The sequence below is a fragment of the Octopus sinensis genome, linkage group LG8 (genome assembly GCF_006345805.1).
Source record: "Octopus sinensis linkage group LG8, ASM634580v1, whole genome shotgun sequence".
Lineage (NCBI taxonomy): Eukaryota > Metazoa > Mollusca > Cephalopoda > Octopoda > Octopodidae > Octopus > Octopus sinensis.
The window spans coordinates 62,830,342-62,845,341 of NC_043004.1; the positions used below are offsets into that span (position 1 = coordinate 62,830,342).

General features: G+C 34.2%; 1 protein-coding gene across 2 annotated transcripts in view; it reads left to right on the forward strand.

Moving 5' to 3' along the window:
- The window catches only part of LOC115215151 (orexin receptor type 2), a 470,081-nt gene that overhangs the window by 451,721 nt on the left and 3,360 nt on the right, over positions 1–15,000 (forward strand). For both annotated transcript variants that reach the window (XM_029784324.2, XM_036505429.1), the window contains exons 4-5: positions 1,598–1,739; positions 8,527–8,639. In XM_029784324.2, coding sequence (XP_029640184.1) covers positions 1,598–1,739; positions 8,527–8,639 — 255 coding nt within the window. The remainder of the gene's footprint in view (positions 1–1,597; positions 1,740–8,526; positions 8,640–15,000) is intronic.

Sequence of the window (15,000 nt, forward strand, 5' to 3'; positions counted from 1 at the left end):
GACATCAGTGTTGGAACCTTCTCCCAAGGCTCTCAAAATGTCATCAAAATGATGCAGTAGCTGCGTCAGGCAATCTCTTCCATTACGGAATCCATGCTGGTTGGGGTTCAGCATATTATGACTCTCGAGGAAGTGAGTCATACGCGATCTCAGCACCCTCTCAAATACCTTGATGATATGAGAGGTGAGTGAGATTGGACGGTAATTCACGGCAAGCGATTTGTTTCCTTTTTTGAAAACTGGGACAACAGACTGGGATAGAAGGTCTTCCGGTATATATCCAGCATCCAGTGAGTTCCGCCACAGATTGGCTAGAGGGGGTGCAAGTTGGTTTTGACACATCTTCAAGACACAAGCCGGGAACCTATCGGGACCTACTGCTGAATTATGCTTCATTTCCTTTATTGCTGCTAAGACATCAGGAGCGCCAAATGTTATGTCCGATAAAGTGTATTGGGGAGTAACATCACTGATACAGCCCAGATCAGTCATATCAGGATTGCTGAAAACAGAGCAATATTGTTTCTGTAATATCTCTCCCATGGTTTTTTGCATTGTCTTGAAAAGTACCATTTTCATCAATCAGAGGGCCAACAGTAGAACCAGTGACTCTGTGTTTTTTTGCAAATGAAAAGAACACTTTGGGATTGAGTTTGATCTTCTCAATGGCCCAGGCCTCTTCAGCTCTTCGCTGACTATTGATGAGAGACATCATGTTGTTTTGGAGTTTATGTTTTTTAATCTCTAGCGACGAGATGGCAGTCAGGTTGGTGTGTTGCTGTTGACAGTATTTCAGCATGTTGATCTTTTTGTTAATTCTTTTAATTTTCCTTATGAGAGATTTTCTATTTCTAGGGATTCGACACTTAGATTTGTTTGCAGATCTTAATGGGGTGTGTCTTGCACATATGATCGTGATGGTGTCTACAAGTGACTGCCAGGACTGTTTGAAGTTAGTGGGTGTGTATGTGTGCGTGAAGGACCAATCGACTTGTGCAAGATCATTATTGATCGCTTCCCAGTTTGCATTGTGGAAATCCATAGTGTCAAATGGATGAACAGGAGGGATGACATTTGTTTTGCATTTTGGCCAGTGAAATCTCAGATCACAGAGAACCATGTCATGGTCGGAGAGTAGGGTTTCCTCCGCTGCAATATTGTGGATAGTATCAGTGTGATTGCTGAAAATTAAGTCTAAGACGTTTTTATGACATCTCGTTGGTTCGAGTACCAGTTGGGACAGCAAGAAATCATCCATGAAGTCAAGAAGCGATTCCACTGCCTCCCTGTCAGGGGTTGAGAGAGAAGAACCTGGCGGCAGACTGTTTGTAGACCAGTCAACCCCGGGAAGGTTGAAGTCTCCCATCATTAAAATGTTGTCAGGTTGACACTGGTGAATGAAACACTTTATGCTGTTGAGGCATTCCTTGAAGCATGGTAGGGGCGTTTGGGGTGGTCTGTAGAGCCCAACTACTGTAAAGTTGTTGGTTTGACTGAATACAGCGACTGCTTCGCAGTATCCATTTGATATATATTATGGTAAATACTTTTACAATGTTGCTGAAGTTTAAAATAAATCTAAAATCGAATATTGCAGGCCACAGATTAATGACTGAAAATCGAAACCCAAACACCAATGCTCAGCTGCAGACGAGACGAAAGGCGGCCAAGATGTTGATCACAGTCGTCATTGTTTTTGGAATATGCAATTTGCCGGTACATATTCTCAATATTGTCAGGTAAGGCTCATGCGGACAAGTATTTATTTGAAACACACCCATAGTTTTCAATAACTCGAGAAACTGCTTGTGTGAAAATACTATATACATACATACATACATACACACACACACACACACACACACACACACACACACACACACACACCACATATATACATATATATATATATATACATATATATATATATATATAATATATATATATATGTGTGTGTGTGTGTGTGTGTGTGTATGTAAAAGAAGAGGAAAAGGTGGACACAATAGAGCAGGGGTACAAGATGGAAGAATGAAAGCGGTATGGATATGTGATAGCCAGAAATCAAAAAGGATACAGAATGTGTAAGGCCCAAGGGTGGCAGGTAATGCTGAGCAAGTGCTATGGATAAACTATATTTAAGCTCCAGGTTTGGTGATTATGCGAATAAGGAGTCCAGCGTACGTCATATATCAGCGTGAGTATATATATATTTTTTTCAGAATGAGATAAAGTACCAAGGCTGTAAAGCGTTTAGAACATTTTGAAATAGAATGACTTACAGCTGATCCCTTCATCGGAGACGGTGTGAGAGAACGGTTAAACAATAGTTAATTTAGATAAGATACAAAATAGAGTGAAGTGGAGGAATGAAAACAGATGTGAGATATGCACGAATATTGCATTTGCAGATCCGTTATTTAGGCAGAAGGCTATACATATAAGATTCCAATACCTTGTGACTAAAATCTTGAGAAATTAGTCGACTCAAAACCAGAAAGAACAAAGCTAACTCGAAGACTACACATCCAATCCATCACTGGAAATGTAAATATCTGTAAAACTTTCCGGTAGTATATATGGCTATGCAACTATATGCATGAGATTACAATACATTCCCTACTTTTAGGTCACTTTAAATAAAATCCTTGATTTAATAGCATTGTTTACAAACTCTATACTTGAAACGACCAATTTTATATACCATTGGATTATATATATATATATATATATATATATATATAATATATATATATATGTCCCTGTAAGCTATCGGTTTGAAAAAAAGGAACGATAGATTAAGTAGCGGGCTTACAAAAATGTTCTGGGGGAGATTTCTTTGACTAACACACTTTAAGATGGTGTTCCAGCATAGCCGCAGTCAAATGACTGAAACAAATAAAAAAAAATATAATATACATGTATATACATTACCGCTTGACATCTGGTCTATGTTTCCTTATGCAACTTAACGTTTCCGAAAAGTATCTCGACGAAATGAATTTCGGCTTTAAAATTATAAATACTGGGGTCAATTTATTCGAATAAACCCATCAAGATGTGCCACAAATTTTCTACATTAAATTTGAAAGATACATATATATGATTACTGATAAAACATTGAGAATTACCGGGATGCATCTATATAGTTACAAACATATATCAGTATGAAATAGTGTCTGTTAAGAAAATTTATTTTTTCTTGTTCAATTTTGAAATTGTAATCTAAAAGAGTTGGAAAACTCGATTTGGCCAATTCGTATTTCGCAAGATTCATTAATGTCAGTTCAATCTTTTGACTTTTCAGTAACCTTACATCGAATACAGCTTAATTAATGTTAAGTTTACTAATAAAAAAATAAAATTACTTTAATAGAAGCTTTATAAAAACACTGAAATTCGCAGTCTTCAGAATATTAATATCCATTGATAAAATGTTGTTTGCTTTCCATAATTTCAGGCCCGATCCCAATGAATGATAGATTGGACAGCGCTTTAATAGAAAATCCCCCAGTTGGCCTATATCCTCCGAATGTAATTCGGGAGGCTTAATCTGCACAGGAGACAGCCGATGTATATATATCTTAAATTACATATTGTTGTTTTAAAAGAGCAATGTGTACATCACCTGTGCATTTACGAATAATCTGCGATGTGCCTTAATTCTAATTATAGGATGAATTTTCTTACAAAATCAAGTTTCCTCATTTTCTAGGGGGAATAAGCCGGCAGACGAAGTCCCTACAAAAACTAAGAATACGTATACATCTGCATATATAAATACACACATATATATATATATATATATAATATATATATATATATATATTATATATATATACAAACACACACTCACACACACATACATACATACACACACACACATACATATATATATATATATATATATATATATATATATATATAATATATATATATATATATATATATATAATATATATATACAATGTCAGGTGTGATATAGAGAAATTAAATATTGAAATAAAAAGAAAGAAAACATTTTTATTTCTTCATTATAATTAGCACTTTCGTTCGTTTCTGGAATTCGTCAAATAAGATTTTTGGAACGTACAAACTGCTTGTTCATTTATATAAAACAGATGTTTTGGCGGAGTTTATTTAGAAGAGAGCATTGTTTTCGTTATTTGGGGTTAGTTTCCAAGAAAATGGAGATGGATAGATAGAAATATAGGTCGGTAGATAGGCTGATAGATAGACATAGACAGATCGATGACAGATAGATAGATAGATAGAAGATAGATAGATAGATAGATAGATAGATAGATAGATAATAGATAGATAGATAGATAGATAGATAGATAGATAGATAGATAGATAGAGATAGATAGATAGATAATAGATAGATAGATAGATAGATGGATAGATAGATAGATAATAGATAGATAGATAGATAGATAGATAGATAGATGATAGATAGATAGATAGATAGATAGATAGATAGATAGATAGATAGATAGATAGATAGATAGATAGATAGGTGGATAGATAGATAGGTAGACTGATACATAGGGGGAGGGAGAGAGAGGAAGATAGAGAGAGGCGATTCCCCTTCTTATTCGGCATTCATTTATTCGTTTATGTATTTCGTTATTACCATATCGGATTGGATTTAAGGATGGTGACCTTTTTTTAAAAAAAAACAAAAATAAAAACACACAGGTACGTGGTATCACTGAAAGTCTCTTTGCTTTTGTTCTCTCTTCCACTTTCCTTCTTTTTCCCCTTTCTTCCTTTTTCTCCTCTTTTATTTATATTTAAAATGCAGAATGTACTCTCTCCTGCTTTTGTTTTTTTTTTAAGCGGTCACCATCATTAAACCCATTCCGATACAATGGTAAATAACTAAATTGATAAATAAATAAATGGATGGTGAACAGAAAGGAGAAATTACCTTCTTTCTCCCTCTATTTCTCTATCTATCTTTCTATCTATCTATCTATCTATCTATCTATCTATCTATCTATCTATCTATCTATCTATCTATCTATATGTCTGACTATCTAACTATCTATGTATCTATCTATCAGCCTAGCTACCTACCTTATATTTCTATTTATCCATCTCCATTGCCAAGAAACCTCACACCAAAAACAAAATAAAGTTATCTGCTAAACAACACCCACCAACATATGTCTTATATAAATGAACAAGCTGTTTGTATATTCACAACATTTTATTTGACGAGTTCGAGCAACGCACCAAAGCGCTAATAACAATGATGAAATAAAAAGCTTTTCTCTTCAAGATCCTGACGACCTTTTTTTCTTAAAATATATATATATGTATATATATATATGTATATATATATATATATATATATATATATATATATATATATATATATATATATATATATATATTATATATATATAGGAAAAGAGAGAGAGAGAAGCGATAGATAGATAGATAAATAGATGCATGAAAATATATGTGCACATATGTATGAATGATTACATGCACGCATGTACGTCTCTGTGAAAATTAGTGGTGGATTGTTTCCTTTTATTTGAAGGAGTATGTTCCCTACACGTTAAATAGTTTCCCATCAGATATTCATTTACAAACCACATCTCCGTTATATTGAATAGTAGATACAAATAATTACCGGGCAGTATATATATGATCGTATTTTCTATACCATGCCTCGGCATTTCTGTGATCTACTGCATAAACAATGTGAAAGGGCAATTGAGTACATTCATCTTGTTGATAATTGATATATTCTGTCTATAGTCCTGTACTGTGTAGACTCAACGTCTTGAGAGCAGTACTTCTTGTTTATATCACATACCAGAGAGAAATAATCGCTGCAACTAAAGTAAACGGCTGTCTATCAAAAGGGCCGACGTCACAGCTACGACGTCGCTTCATCTTTCTGCTCGATGTAGATGCAAATTTCATTTCCTATTCTTCAGAGTATTGGGGAAAGGAAAGATAACATTGAAAAGTGTTGTCTTATATAAATGATCACAGCCCCATCTGTATAATTTAAGATGATAGATAGATTGAATCGATCTGTTCATGGTCAATTGAATTGCTAAAATTAGCAGTTAAAGCGTTTCACATATCTTCTACCATCAATTTACAAAGATGGTACATATTTTATAATTTCTGTCCTATTTTATAATTTCAAAGATAGGGCACAGTAAAAGGGCTCGAGAAGTGGTTAAATTCTGTGTAAGATTCATGAGGTGTAAATAATATTTACAGTAAATATATGAATATTTGTGTGGTAAGAAAGTGCTTCCCAACCACGCTGCCCCGCATTAAGTCCAACTGAATGGAACATTAAACAAGTGCCTTCTCCTAAAGTGTCGGCCCGATCAATGCTCTAAGTTTGGTAGGCAGAAACTGAAAGAAGCCCCTCCCATATATGTGTCTATGTGTGTATATGTCTTTGTGTCTGTGTTTGTCCCCCACCATCACTTGCCAGCCGGTATCAGTGTGTTTACGTCCACATAACTTAGTGGTTAGGCAAACACGGTCGCTAGTGTAGGTACTAGGCTATAGTAGACGGGTCGATATATTCGATAAAAATTTCGAGGCAGTGTCCTAGCACGGCCGCAGGCAAATAATTATATATATATATAATAATTATATATATATATAATTATTTGCCTGCGGCCGTGCTAGGACACTGCCTCGAAATTTTTATCGAATATATCGACCCGTCTACTATAGCCTAGTACCTACACTATATATATATATATATATATATATATATATATATATATATATATATATACATACATACATACATATACACATACACATACAAATCGTCTAACCACGAAGAGTATATTCTGAAGAAATAAAAAATTATATATATATATGTGTGTGTGTGTGTGTGTGTGTGTGTGTGTATGTATGTATGTATGTATGTATTGCGTGTTTTTTTGTGTGACTGTTTGTGTGTTTGTCCCTCGAAAATCGCCTGGGAAGCGATGGTGGCATGTTCGCGCTCCCCGTAATTTAGCGGTTCTGCAAAAGAGAGCGATACGATAAGTACTAGGCTTACAAAGAATAAGTCCTAGGGTGAATAACTCGACCAAAGCGGTGCCCTAGCATGGTCACAGTCATCTGACTGGAACAATAAAATAAATAAAGGTATATATATATATATATGTGTGGGTGGGTGTGGGAATATGTGTGTGTGTGTAGTCTCCAAGTCCTCCACTGTGCAAGGTTTTGCTTGTAGACGTCCTCTTTTGTGTAACCCCACAGATGAAAATCTCACGTAGCGAGACCTGAACTTCTAGGAGTTCTGGACTTCTGCGGTCACACTATTCATGTTTTATCTCTTTCATGTAATGGGGTTTTCACGGACGGAAATTCAATTCTTTATGCAACACCGTACGTACTGTGTATCTTGTTAGTCCACTTTCACGAGATACTTGAAGTGTTGGTTTTGCGGACTCCGATTAAATATTTCCTGTACTGTTTTCACGTCTCCGCTGATCTGGATATGCTTGGGCGGACACTTCTTATGCATCATTCACGAAGCCCGCGGTCATCAGCTTTGCATGATAACTCTTTTTTTTTTGTTTCTGAATGTAGTGTTTCATGCTTATCTTTCAATGCACGCCGCCTCTGAACCAAATCAATTGAATTCCACAATGTATAGCGTGCTGCTATCTTAGCTCACTCATGAACAGTGAAGCTACAGGCCATCTGGATATAAGAAATAAGAAATAAGACAATAAAAATATAAGAAATTCCTATTAGTGTTGTCTGTTTGAAAAATGATTTCATGATTACAGTGATATTAAAAATTCTATAAGCAATTTCTAATGCCTAGTTACTTTCCACTTATCCTGTATAAAACTGGTAGTTTTGCATCTTCCAGTGTTGATGCAACTGATCAGGTGTCTTGTTCAAAAGAAATATGTCACCCAATATACTCGGTTTAGTTTCATTCGATTATACGGCGTACTGCTTGCCATTGGCAGTATGTTGTTGGCTAAAATGACAGGGAATGGATACAATTTGCAGGCTATGAAAGCTTATCACCATGCAGAAGGTTTATCTTATTTCTACCTGTCATAATAATGAATGAAAATAAAAATCGCAGTACTAATAATATAAAAATCAAATATAAAATGACCTAAATATTGTGCCATCACTTTTCACAAACCTAGGGATTAACAATTTCACTTAACCGCTCATTTGCATATATCTATATTCATCAAAATGAAACTTGCAAGAAGGTAACTCACAGAATACCCATTGAAAGATTGTTTCTGTTTTGAATCCATTACCTACTTGATCTCAGATACCGGCGACACGCAGATTATTAGCGGAATCTTCTTTCTTGCAATCATTATTGACCTGTTATCTCTCTAAGGACATATTCCTCTCTTCTTAAAACCCAATCTCGAAAGTCTTGAGATTTGATATTTTGTGCATTTAAGATTTACCCACTACCAAAATTAAAACAAAAGATTCTAATAATATTCTTAAAAGTCTGTGTTTTTTCCTTCGTTTCAGATATGCGAAAGTTTCGAATAATTTGAATGCCATATCAATCTTTTCGCTAATCTCTCGTTTTCTGTGTTACGTGAACAGTGCCATAAATCCGATAATATATAATTTTATGAGTGGTAAGTAAATATTTTCTTGCTTATATCCCAAATTTTTGAATCAGAAATAAAATGTACACACATCTATTAACGTTTATTATATATTACTTTATTGTAGTAAAATCAACTTACGGCTGTTTCCGATCGTTTTTATCTGGTCCTTCATTGACCTGTTTTCTCAATCGGCCAATTGACCAGTTTAGAAAAACTGAACGGTGTTAAATAATTAATGCTATCATTATGATTCTTGGTGTATACCGATAAAACCAAGCAGAAAATGAAAGGGAACGATAGACGCATAGTAAGAGGAGCGAAAATATGCAACACCAGGTCAGTAGAACAGAGATAATAAAAAAGATTTTTTAAAAATGACGATATGGAAGAGAAGATCTAAAGGAAAGGGGAAGAAAGTAAAAGAAGAGGAAAAGGTGGACACAATAGAGAAGGGGCACAAGATGGAAGAATGAAAGCGGTATGGATATGTGATAGCCAGAAATCAAAGAGAATACAGCAATGGATGTATTAGGGGCCTTAGTCTGTGTAATTGTGTCATTACACTACAAAGCAGTTACATTGTCGTCAGTTTAAATACTATCCAGATAATAATTTGAAAATTGATATTACAGATTTATTCATGTGGTTGGCTTAAATGTTTAATGGTGGGTACTTATTACTATATCATATTGAGAGTGAAGTGTATTAGACAAAATTAAGGGTAAATGGAATGAAAGAACCACCAGCAATAATAGGTAAAGAAAGCTATAGCAAAAGAGGATAAGTAGATAGAGGGAAAATATAAGATGAAACATAAAAATAAAATAAAATAACAATAAAATCAAAAATAAATGCACAAAATTAAAAGAATTCAATGAAATAAAGATGAAATGAAAATAAAAAAATAATGACAAAATAGAATAATTTCTATAACGTGCATTTATCCATTTGGCATTAAACCCATTGGCTCCAGTTAATTATGTTACTCTCTGATGTAAGTATTTGGACTGACAGCAAAGTTCGCGGCTCATTCGTCCTATTTAATACGGCTTAGCTCTAGCGAAAGTCGACCATTGTAAGTCATATTTCGTTTTGCTGTTGCCAGGATAACTTGCTAAGGGAAGCTGAGTTTTTAGCTACATTAGGAGCTAAAGTAGTGCTTTTCTGATTGCAGCCATCCGTTGAAATCTGGCTCTTTGTACCTCCCAGAGAACAGTTTTTGTGGAAACTGGGTTCTCAAGATGGTCATTAAGTTCTGCAGTAATTTTGGAATCTGTACTTTTGTGATTGTTTGTAACAATTCGTGTAAGAACCCAACTGTCCCTATCTGAAATGTTTGGTTTTCTTCCGGAATTTTGTTTCGACGAGGAGGTTTTTCCCTCTTTCTCGAAGGCTGTCATTACTTTCAAAAGAGTACTTCTTGATACACCAAACATTTCAGCTGTTTTCGTTATGCTAGCGCCTGCCATATAAGCACCAACAATAAGCACCAACGATAGATGTGTCATTTTAATGAATTTTAATTAGGTTTTTCTGATATCTGAAAAGAAACAGCAAATTTAGCAAAACATTACGCAACACTAAGAAATAAAAAATATAAAAATAAACAAACTTTTGACGATTTTACATATATATATCAAAATTATTTATGCTAAGATGCTAGGTGTTTCCATTATTTTGTCCAACCATTGTATATACACATTGGCGGAACAAAGACAATTAATCGTTGCTTAACTGAAAGTAACGTTATAAATTGAAGTCAAAGCTTTTACATAATGTACCTTAAATTTTGAAAGTCAAGTGCTGACTCCCACTTAATACTGAAAACCTTTTCTAGTACAAAATATTGGATTTACTCTGATCCTATTTCGGCAAAAGACCAGCATTTAAAAATATTTTTAACTTTATTTTTCTTATCTTTTATTGATATGCGTATATATTTAATTTTCAAGTTTTGTGTGTCTCCTATACCTTTTCCGTGCATGCTTCGGTGATTTATTTCTCCAATTATTTTATTTCTAGACTTTATAACAGAATATATATAGAGATCCAAATTAAACATTTTATAATATTAGCTTTGCAAGTGCAATGCACCAAAGAATCTTGCCACTGATATTTAGGACGCAATTTATCGCGTAAGTCGAAAATCAGCGACAAGAATCTCGGTGTAATAATAATAATAATAATAATAATATAATAATAATAATAATAATAATAATAATAATAATAATAATAAATTAAGGAGGTAAGCACCTGCATAATTAGAAAAACTGTAAACCACGGCAAAACTTATAAGTAAAAAAACAGAAATTTTGAAGGGGAAAACTGGAATTCAAATATTAAACCTGAGCATCAGTTTACACACATATATATATATATATTTCTGTCAGTATTTAAAAACTGAACAAGGTGAATTTGTTCATTTCCACACCAAGGTCAGCTCTCTCATTGATTGCATGTAGTAGTAAATATATTTCAGCTCTTTTGACCCCAAGTGTCTGAGACATCTTTTCTCTCCTTATAGCACAGGAATGCCTACTGCTTATCTCTTCACCATCTCTTTACATTCCTGTGGAATTTAATTTGTTCCCCTCGCTGATTCACTTTCTCCTGCTTTTCACTTAAACCCTCACATATTTATGATCGCCTCACTTACAAAACAAGAGTTGAAAGGAAACATTCAACTATATCATTTAATAATAAATGAAAATAATGATAATGATAGTAATAATAGTGATGATGTTAATATTAATAATAATAATAATTATAATAATAATCATAATAATAATAATAATAATAATCATAATAATAATAATGATGATAATAATAATAATAGTAATAATAATAATGATGATGATGATGATGATGATGATGATGATGATGATAATGAGGAGAAGGAGGAGGAGGATAATCTAGCCAGAAGTCATGTCGGATCACAGGAAATATTAACAGTGACAAGTAAGAAAAAAATGAAAATATTATCAGTGATGATGATGATGATAATAATAATAATAATAGTAATAATGATAATAATAATAATAATAATAATAATAATAATAATAATAATAATAGTACTAATAATAATAATAATAATAATAATAATAATAATAATAATATTAGTAATAATAATAATAATAATGATAATGATAATAATAATAATAATAATAATAATAATAATAATAATAGGCTCTCATGGCTTCTGATCTTAACTGATTGAAAGGGTTATCATGTACATTGTTTTGTCTTGGTATAAAAGATGGGCTACAGCAAATATTTTGCTCAATACCACAGATTTGCTTGTCAGTTGTTTGACCTTAACCAGTCAAGCATGTCCCTTAGTGGCTGACGATATGTGCATCTCTGATCACGAGCAGAAGTAGTGGGGGAGTATCATAGCCATGTGTTGAGAGGGATTCTTTGGGGTTTGAATAATTCACCTCTGGAAACATGGGTGCTTCGTTCAACATCGTAAAGCAACCCTTATTCAGGGACATTTTGAGCAGGATGGGCTACTCGACCTGAAGAAAATTCTAACTGGGCCCCACCTGCAAAGTCATGCGCTGTTTATCTTGATATGGGATCACCATGTCGCGCACATTTGGTTGTGATGCATGTGCCTAGTGTACCCTTATCAGACGGGTAGTCATGATGGGTATACTAGGCTTCGTATATTTTACCCCAGTGTCACTTTGATGGCATGCACTGCTCTCTCACTCAATAATAATAATAATAATAATAATAATAATAATAATAATAATAATAATAATAATAATAATAATAATAATAATAATAATAATAATGATAATGATAATAATGAAACGTAGCGGTTGGAATCTCCCTATACTCTGATTGAAGATACATCTAGTGATGGTGTCACAATAAAAACACTGGTGAGTACCCAACCAGATAATCACTACCTCATACGAGAGACGATTAAAAAAACAAAATATTGTGAATAACGGTGGTAATGAAACTGAAGCCCTTGATGTTGACAGTCTTACACTCTGAAAGCTCAGGGATACTGCTCGGACACCAGCCTGTCGTTATCTAGCATGGAGCCAGAACACACGGCGTACATAGAACAAACAAGTCAGTGCTGTGGTCATGGAGTGTACGACATGATCAACCCTGTAGAATAAAAAGGTGTTCATTTTAGTGGGTACAAACAAGGTATGTATAAGCAATAGAGAGAAAGAGGATTGATTCAACTCACGAAACAGAGATTATGTGTTCGAGCCAGAGGAATAAGAATATATCGTTGATTCACAGAAATACAGCGCAAAGCACTCAAAACACGGGTATTGGAAAACAGCAGCAGAGAAAACGATGAACATGCAGTTCCTACTAATAATGTCATTGCAGAAAACAGATGTGAAATCTCTAAACATCTACAGGAAAGGAACAGTGAATGCTTGGTCGATGAGAGACATACGGATAGTTTCGAATAAGACAATAAAACTATTGGTGACATGACAGATGGGCAAAAGTCTATCTACGACAGAATAAAGGCAAGGCTACAGTAGAATCATAGCGACATTACTTGCAAACCTTAAAATGTTTGGTCAGTGGAAATTGAACTAAGAAATGATAAACGTGAATGGAATTCTGAAGTAAATCAGAACAAAAATCATCACAGAAACAAATAATTTGATCACGGCAACAAATATTGTTGTAGCAGACATTGTTGGTTTTGATGTCATGAAAATGAAATATAATGGGAGTGACAAAATAAAAGATCCATGATGGAAAGGAAGAATACATGCGGGATTATATATCCACTCGAAGGGCATCTCTGCATTAGACTGAAAAGAGAAAGGCTGGGGCGAACGAAATTACAGTGCACTGAACAAGAAGTATGATATTGGAAGAAAGGGCCTGAAATGAACAGAGGAATTGAAACAGCTCCTTGTTTCAAAGAAAGCGAATATGGCAAGATAGGACCAAAGAATGACGGGATACCAGCAGAATAGGTTATTCAGTGTAGATCAGGAGAGATTCTACAAAGAAATAAAGGGAAAGTGTACAGATGAAAAGTTGATACCAGACAACATTGAAAGACAAAATTATTAGTGTGTGTTAGAGAACGCAAATGCCACTCATATGCAAAGCCCATGGTGGAACTCAAATACATTATCTTCGAATACTTTTTGAACATCATTAGTGCTTCTTGGAATTGGAATGTATTTGTATGGGGATGTTGCAGTCTTTGATTACATCAGTGGTGTTTGCGAGAACACGGAAACTTCGAAGTATTGGACGCAAGAATTCAACCAACAAATTAACTCACGAATAATGTAATATGATTATAATTCTCATATAAATGAAACAAAAGTATTATTCGATGTCTACTATTACGGAGCTAAGGGTAAAAAATTGTTTTGAGAAAAAATATTTCACTTTAGTAAAAGTAATTTCATGTATTCAGGAACTGGAACCAGTTTACCTATTTGGAACACTACAAAATTTCTTCAGATGTGAGTACGTTGATCACTAGAAAACGGAAAATACGTATATATTCGTTTGAAGTTGGTTCAAAAAGAGATACAACAATTTGAACAATTTCGGTATTCTTTTACTTCTAAAGAAAATATTTCTATGCATGAATTTTCTGGAATTCTGGCGCATAGATTTTTGCATGTTTGGTAGACTTGAAATAATCTGACGCTCTAAACCTAATTTTAAGTGAACTAACAAATAAGGCTATTAATATACATTTACTGGTATATTACATGAAAAGACACGGATAATTTTGCGGAGAAAAGGTATGAATACATTTTATAAATGTTGGAGAAGAAAATCCCTCGTATAGTTACCTAATATTTGAATATACACTTGACCTCGCGCATAGGCCTGTGTATTTGTTCCAGGATTTTTATACATAAATACATTTGCATCCACATATATATACAGTTGTACATAAGAAAGCGTTACAATATGGATCCTCGTCCATTTGTATGATATTGTCGGCACTGTAATATTCTTGTCGCTACTATTATATTGTGGATGGATTCCGCCTCTTCTTATCGTTGACTCGTTTATCGTGCTATCGCTGAGAGCTCTCCAAGACAATGGGGAGGAAATCACTGGATGCCGGCTGTCTTCCCGAAAATTTCCTATCCCACTAGATTGCCCCAGTCTTAAAAATGAACAACAAATCCACTTCATACAAACGATATAGAATGGCATCTGCGTTGGAGGTAATAAATCACGAGTTTCTTGAGACGATCCCAATTAGCAAGATATGTCAAGACATCCATTTTTCCCTTCTGATTGATCTTTGAGATTCTTCACATTTTATATCTTTTCCGAGCAGGGAGAACACAGCGGACAACAAAATCCAAGGTGAGGACATGTGAAAGGGGAGAAGGGACGGACGACGTTGAGGGCA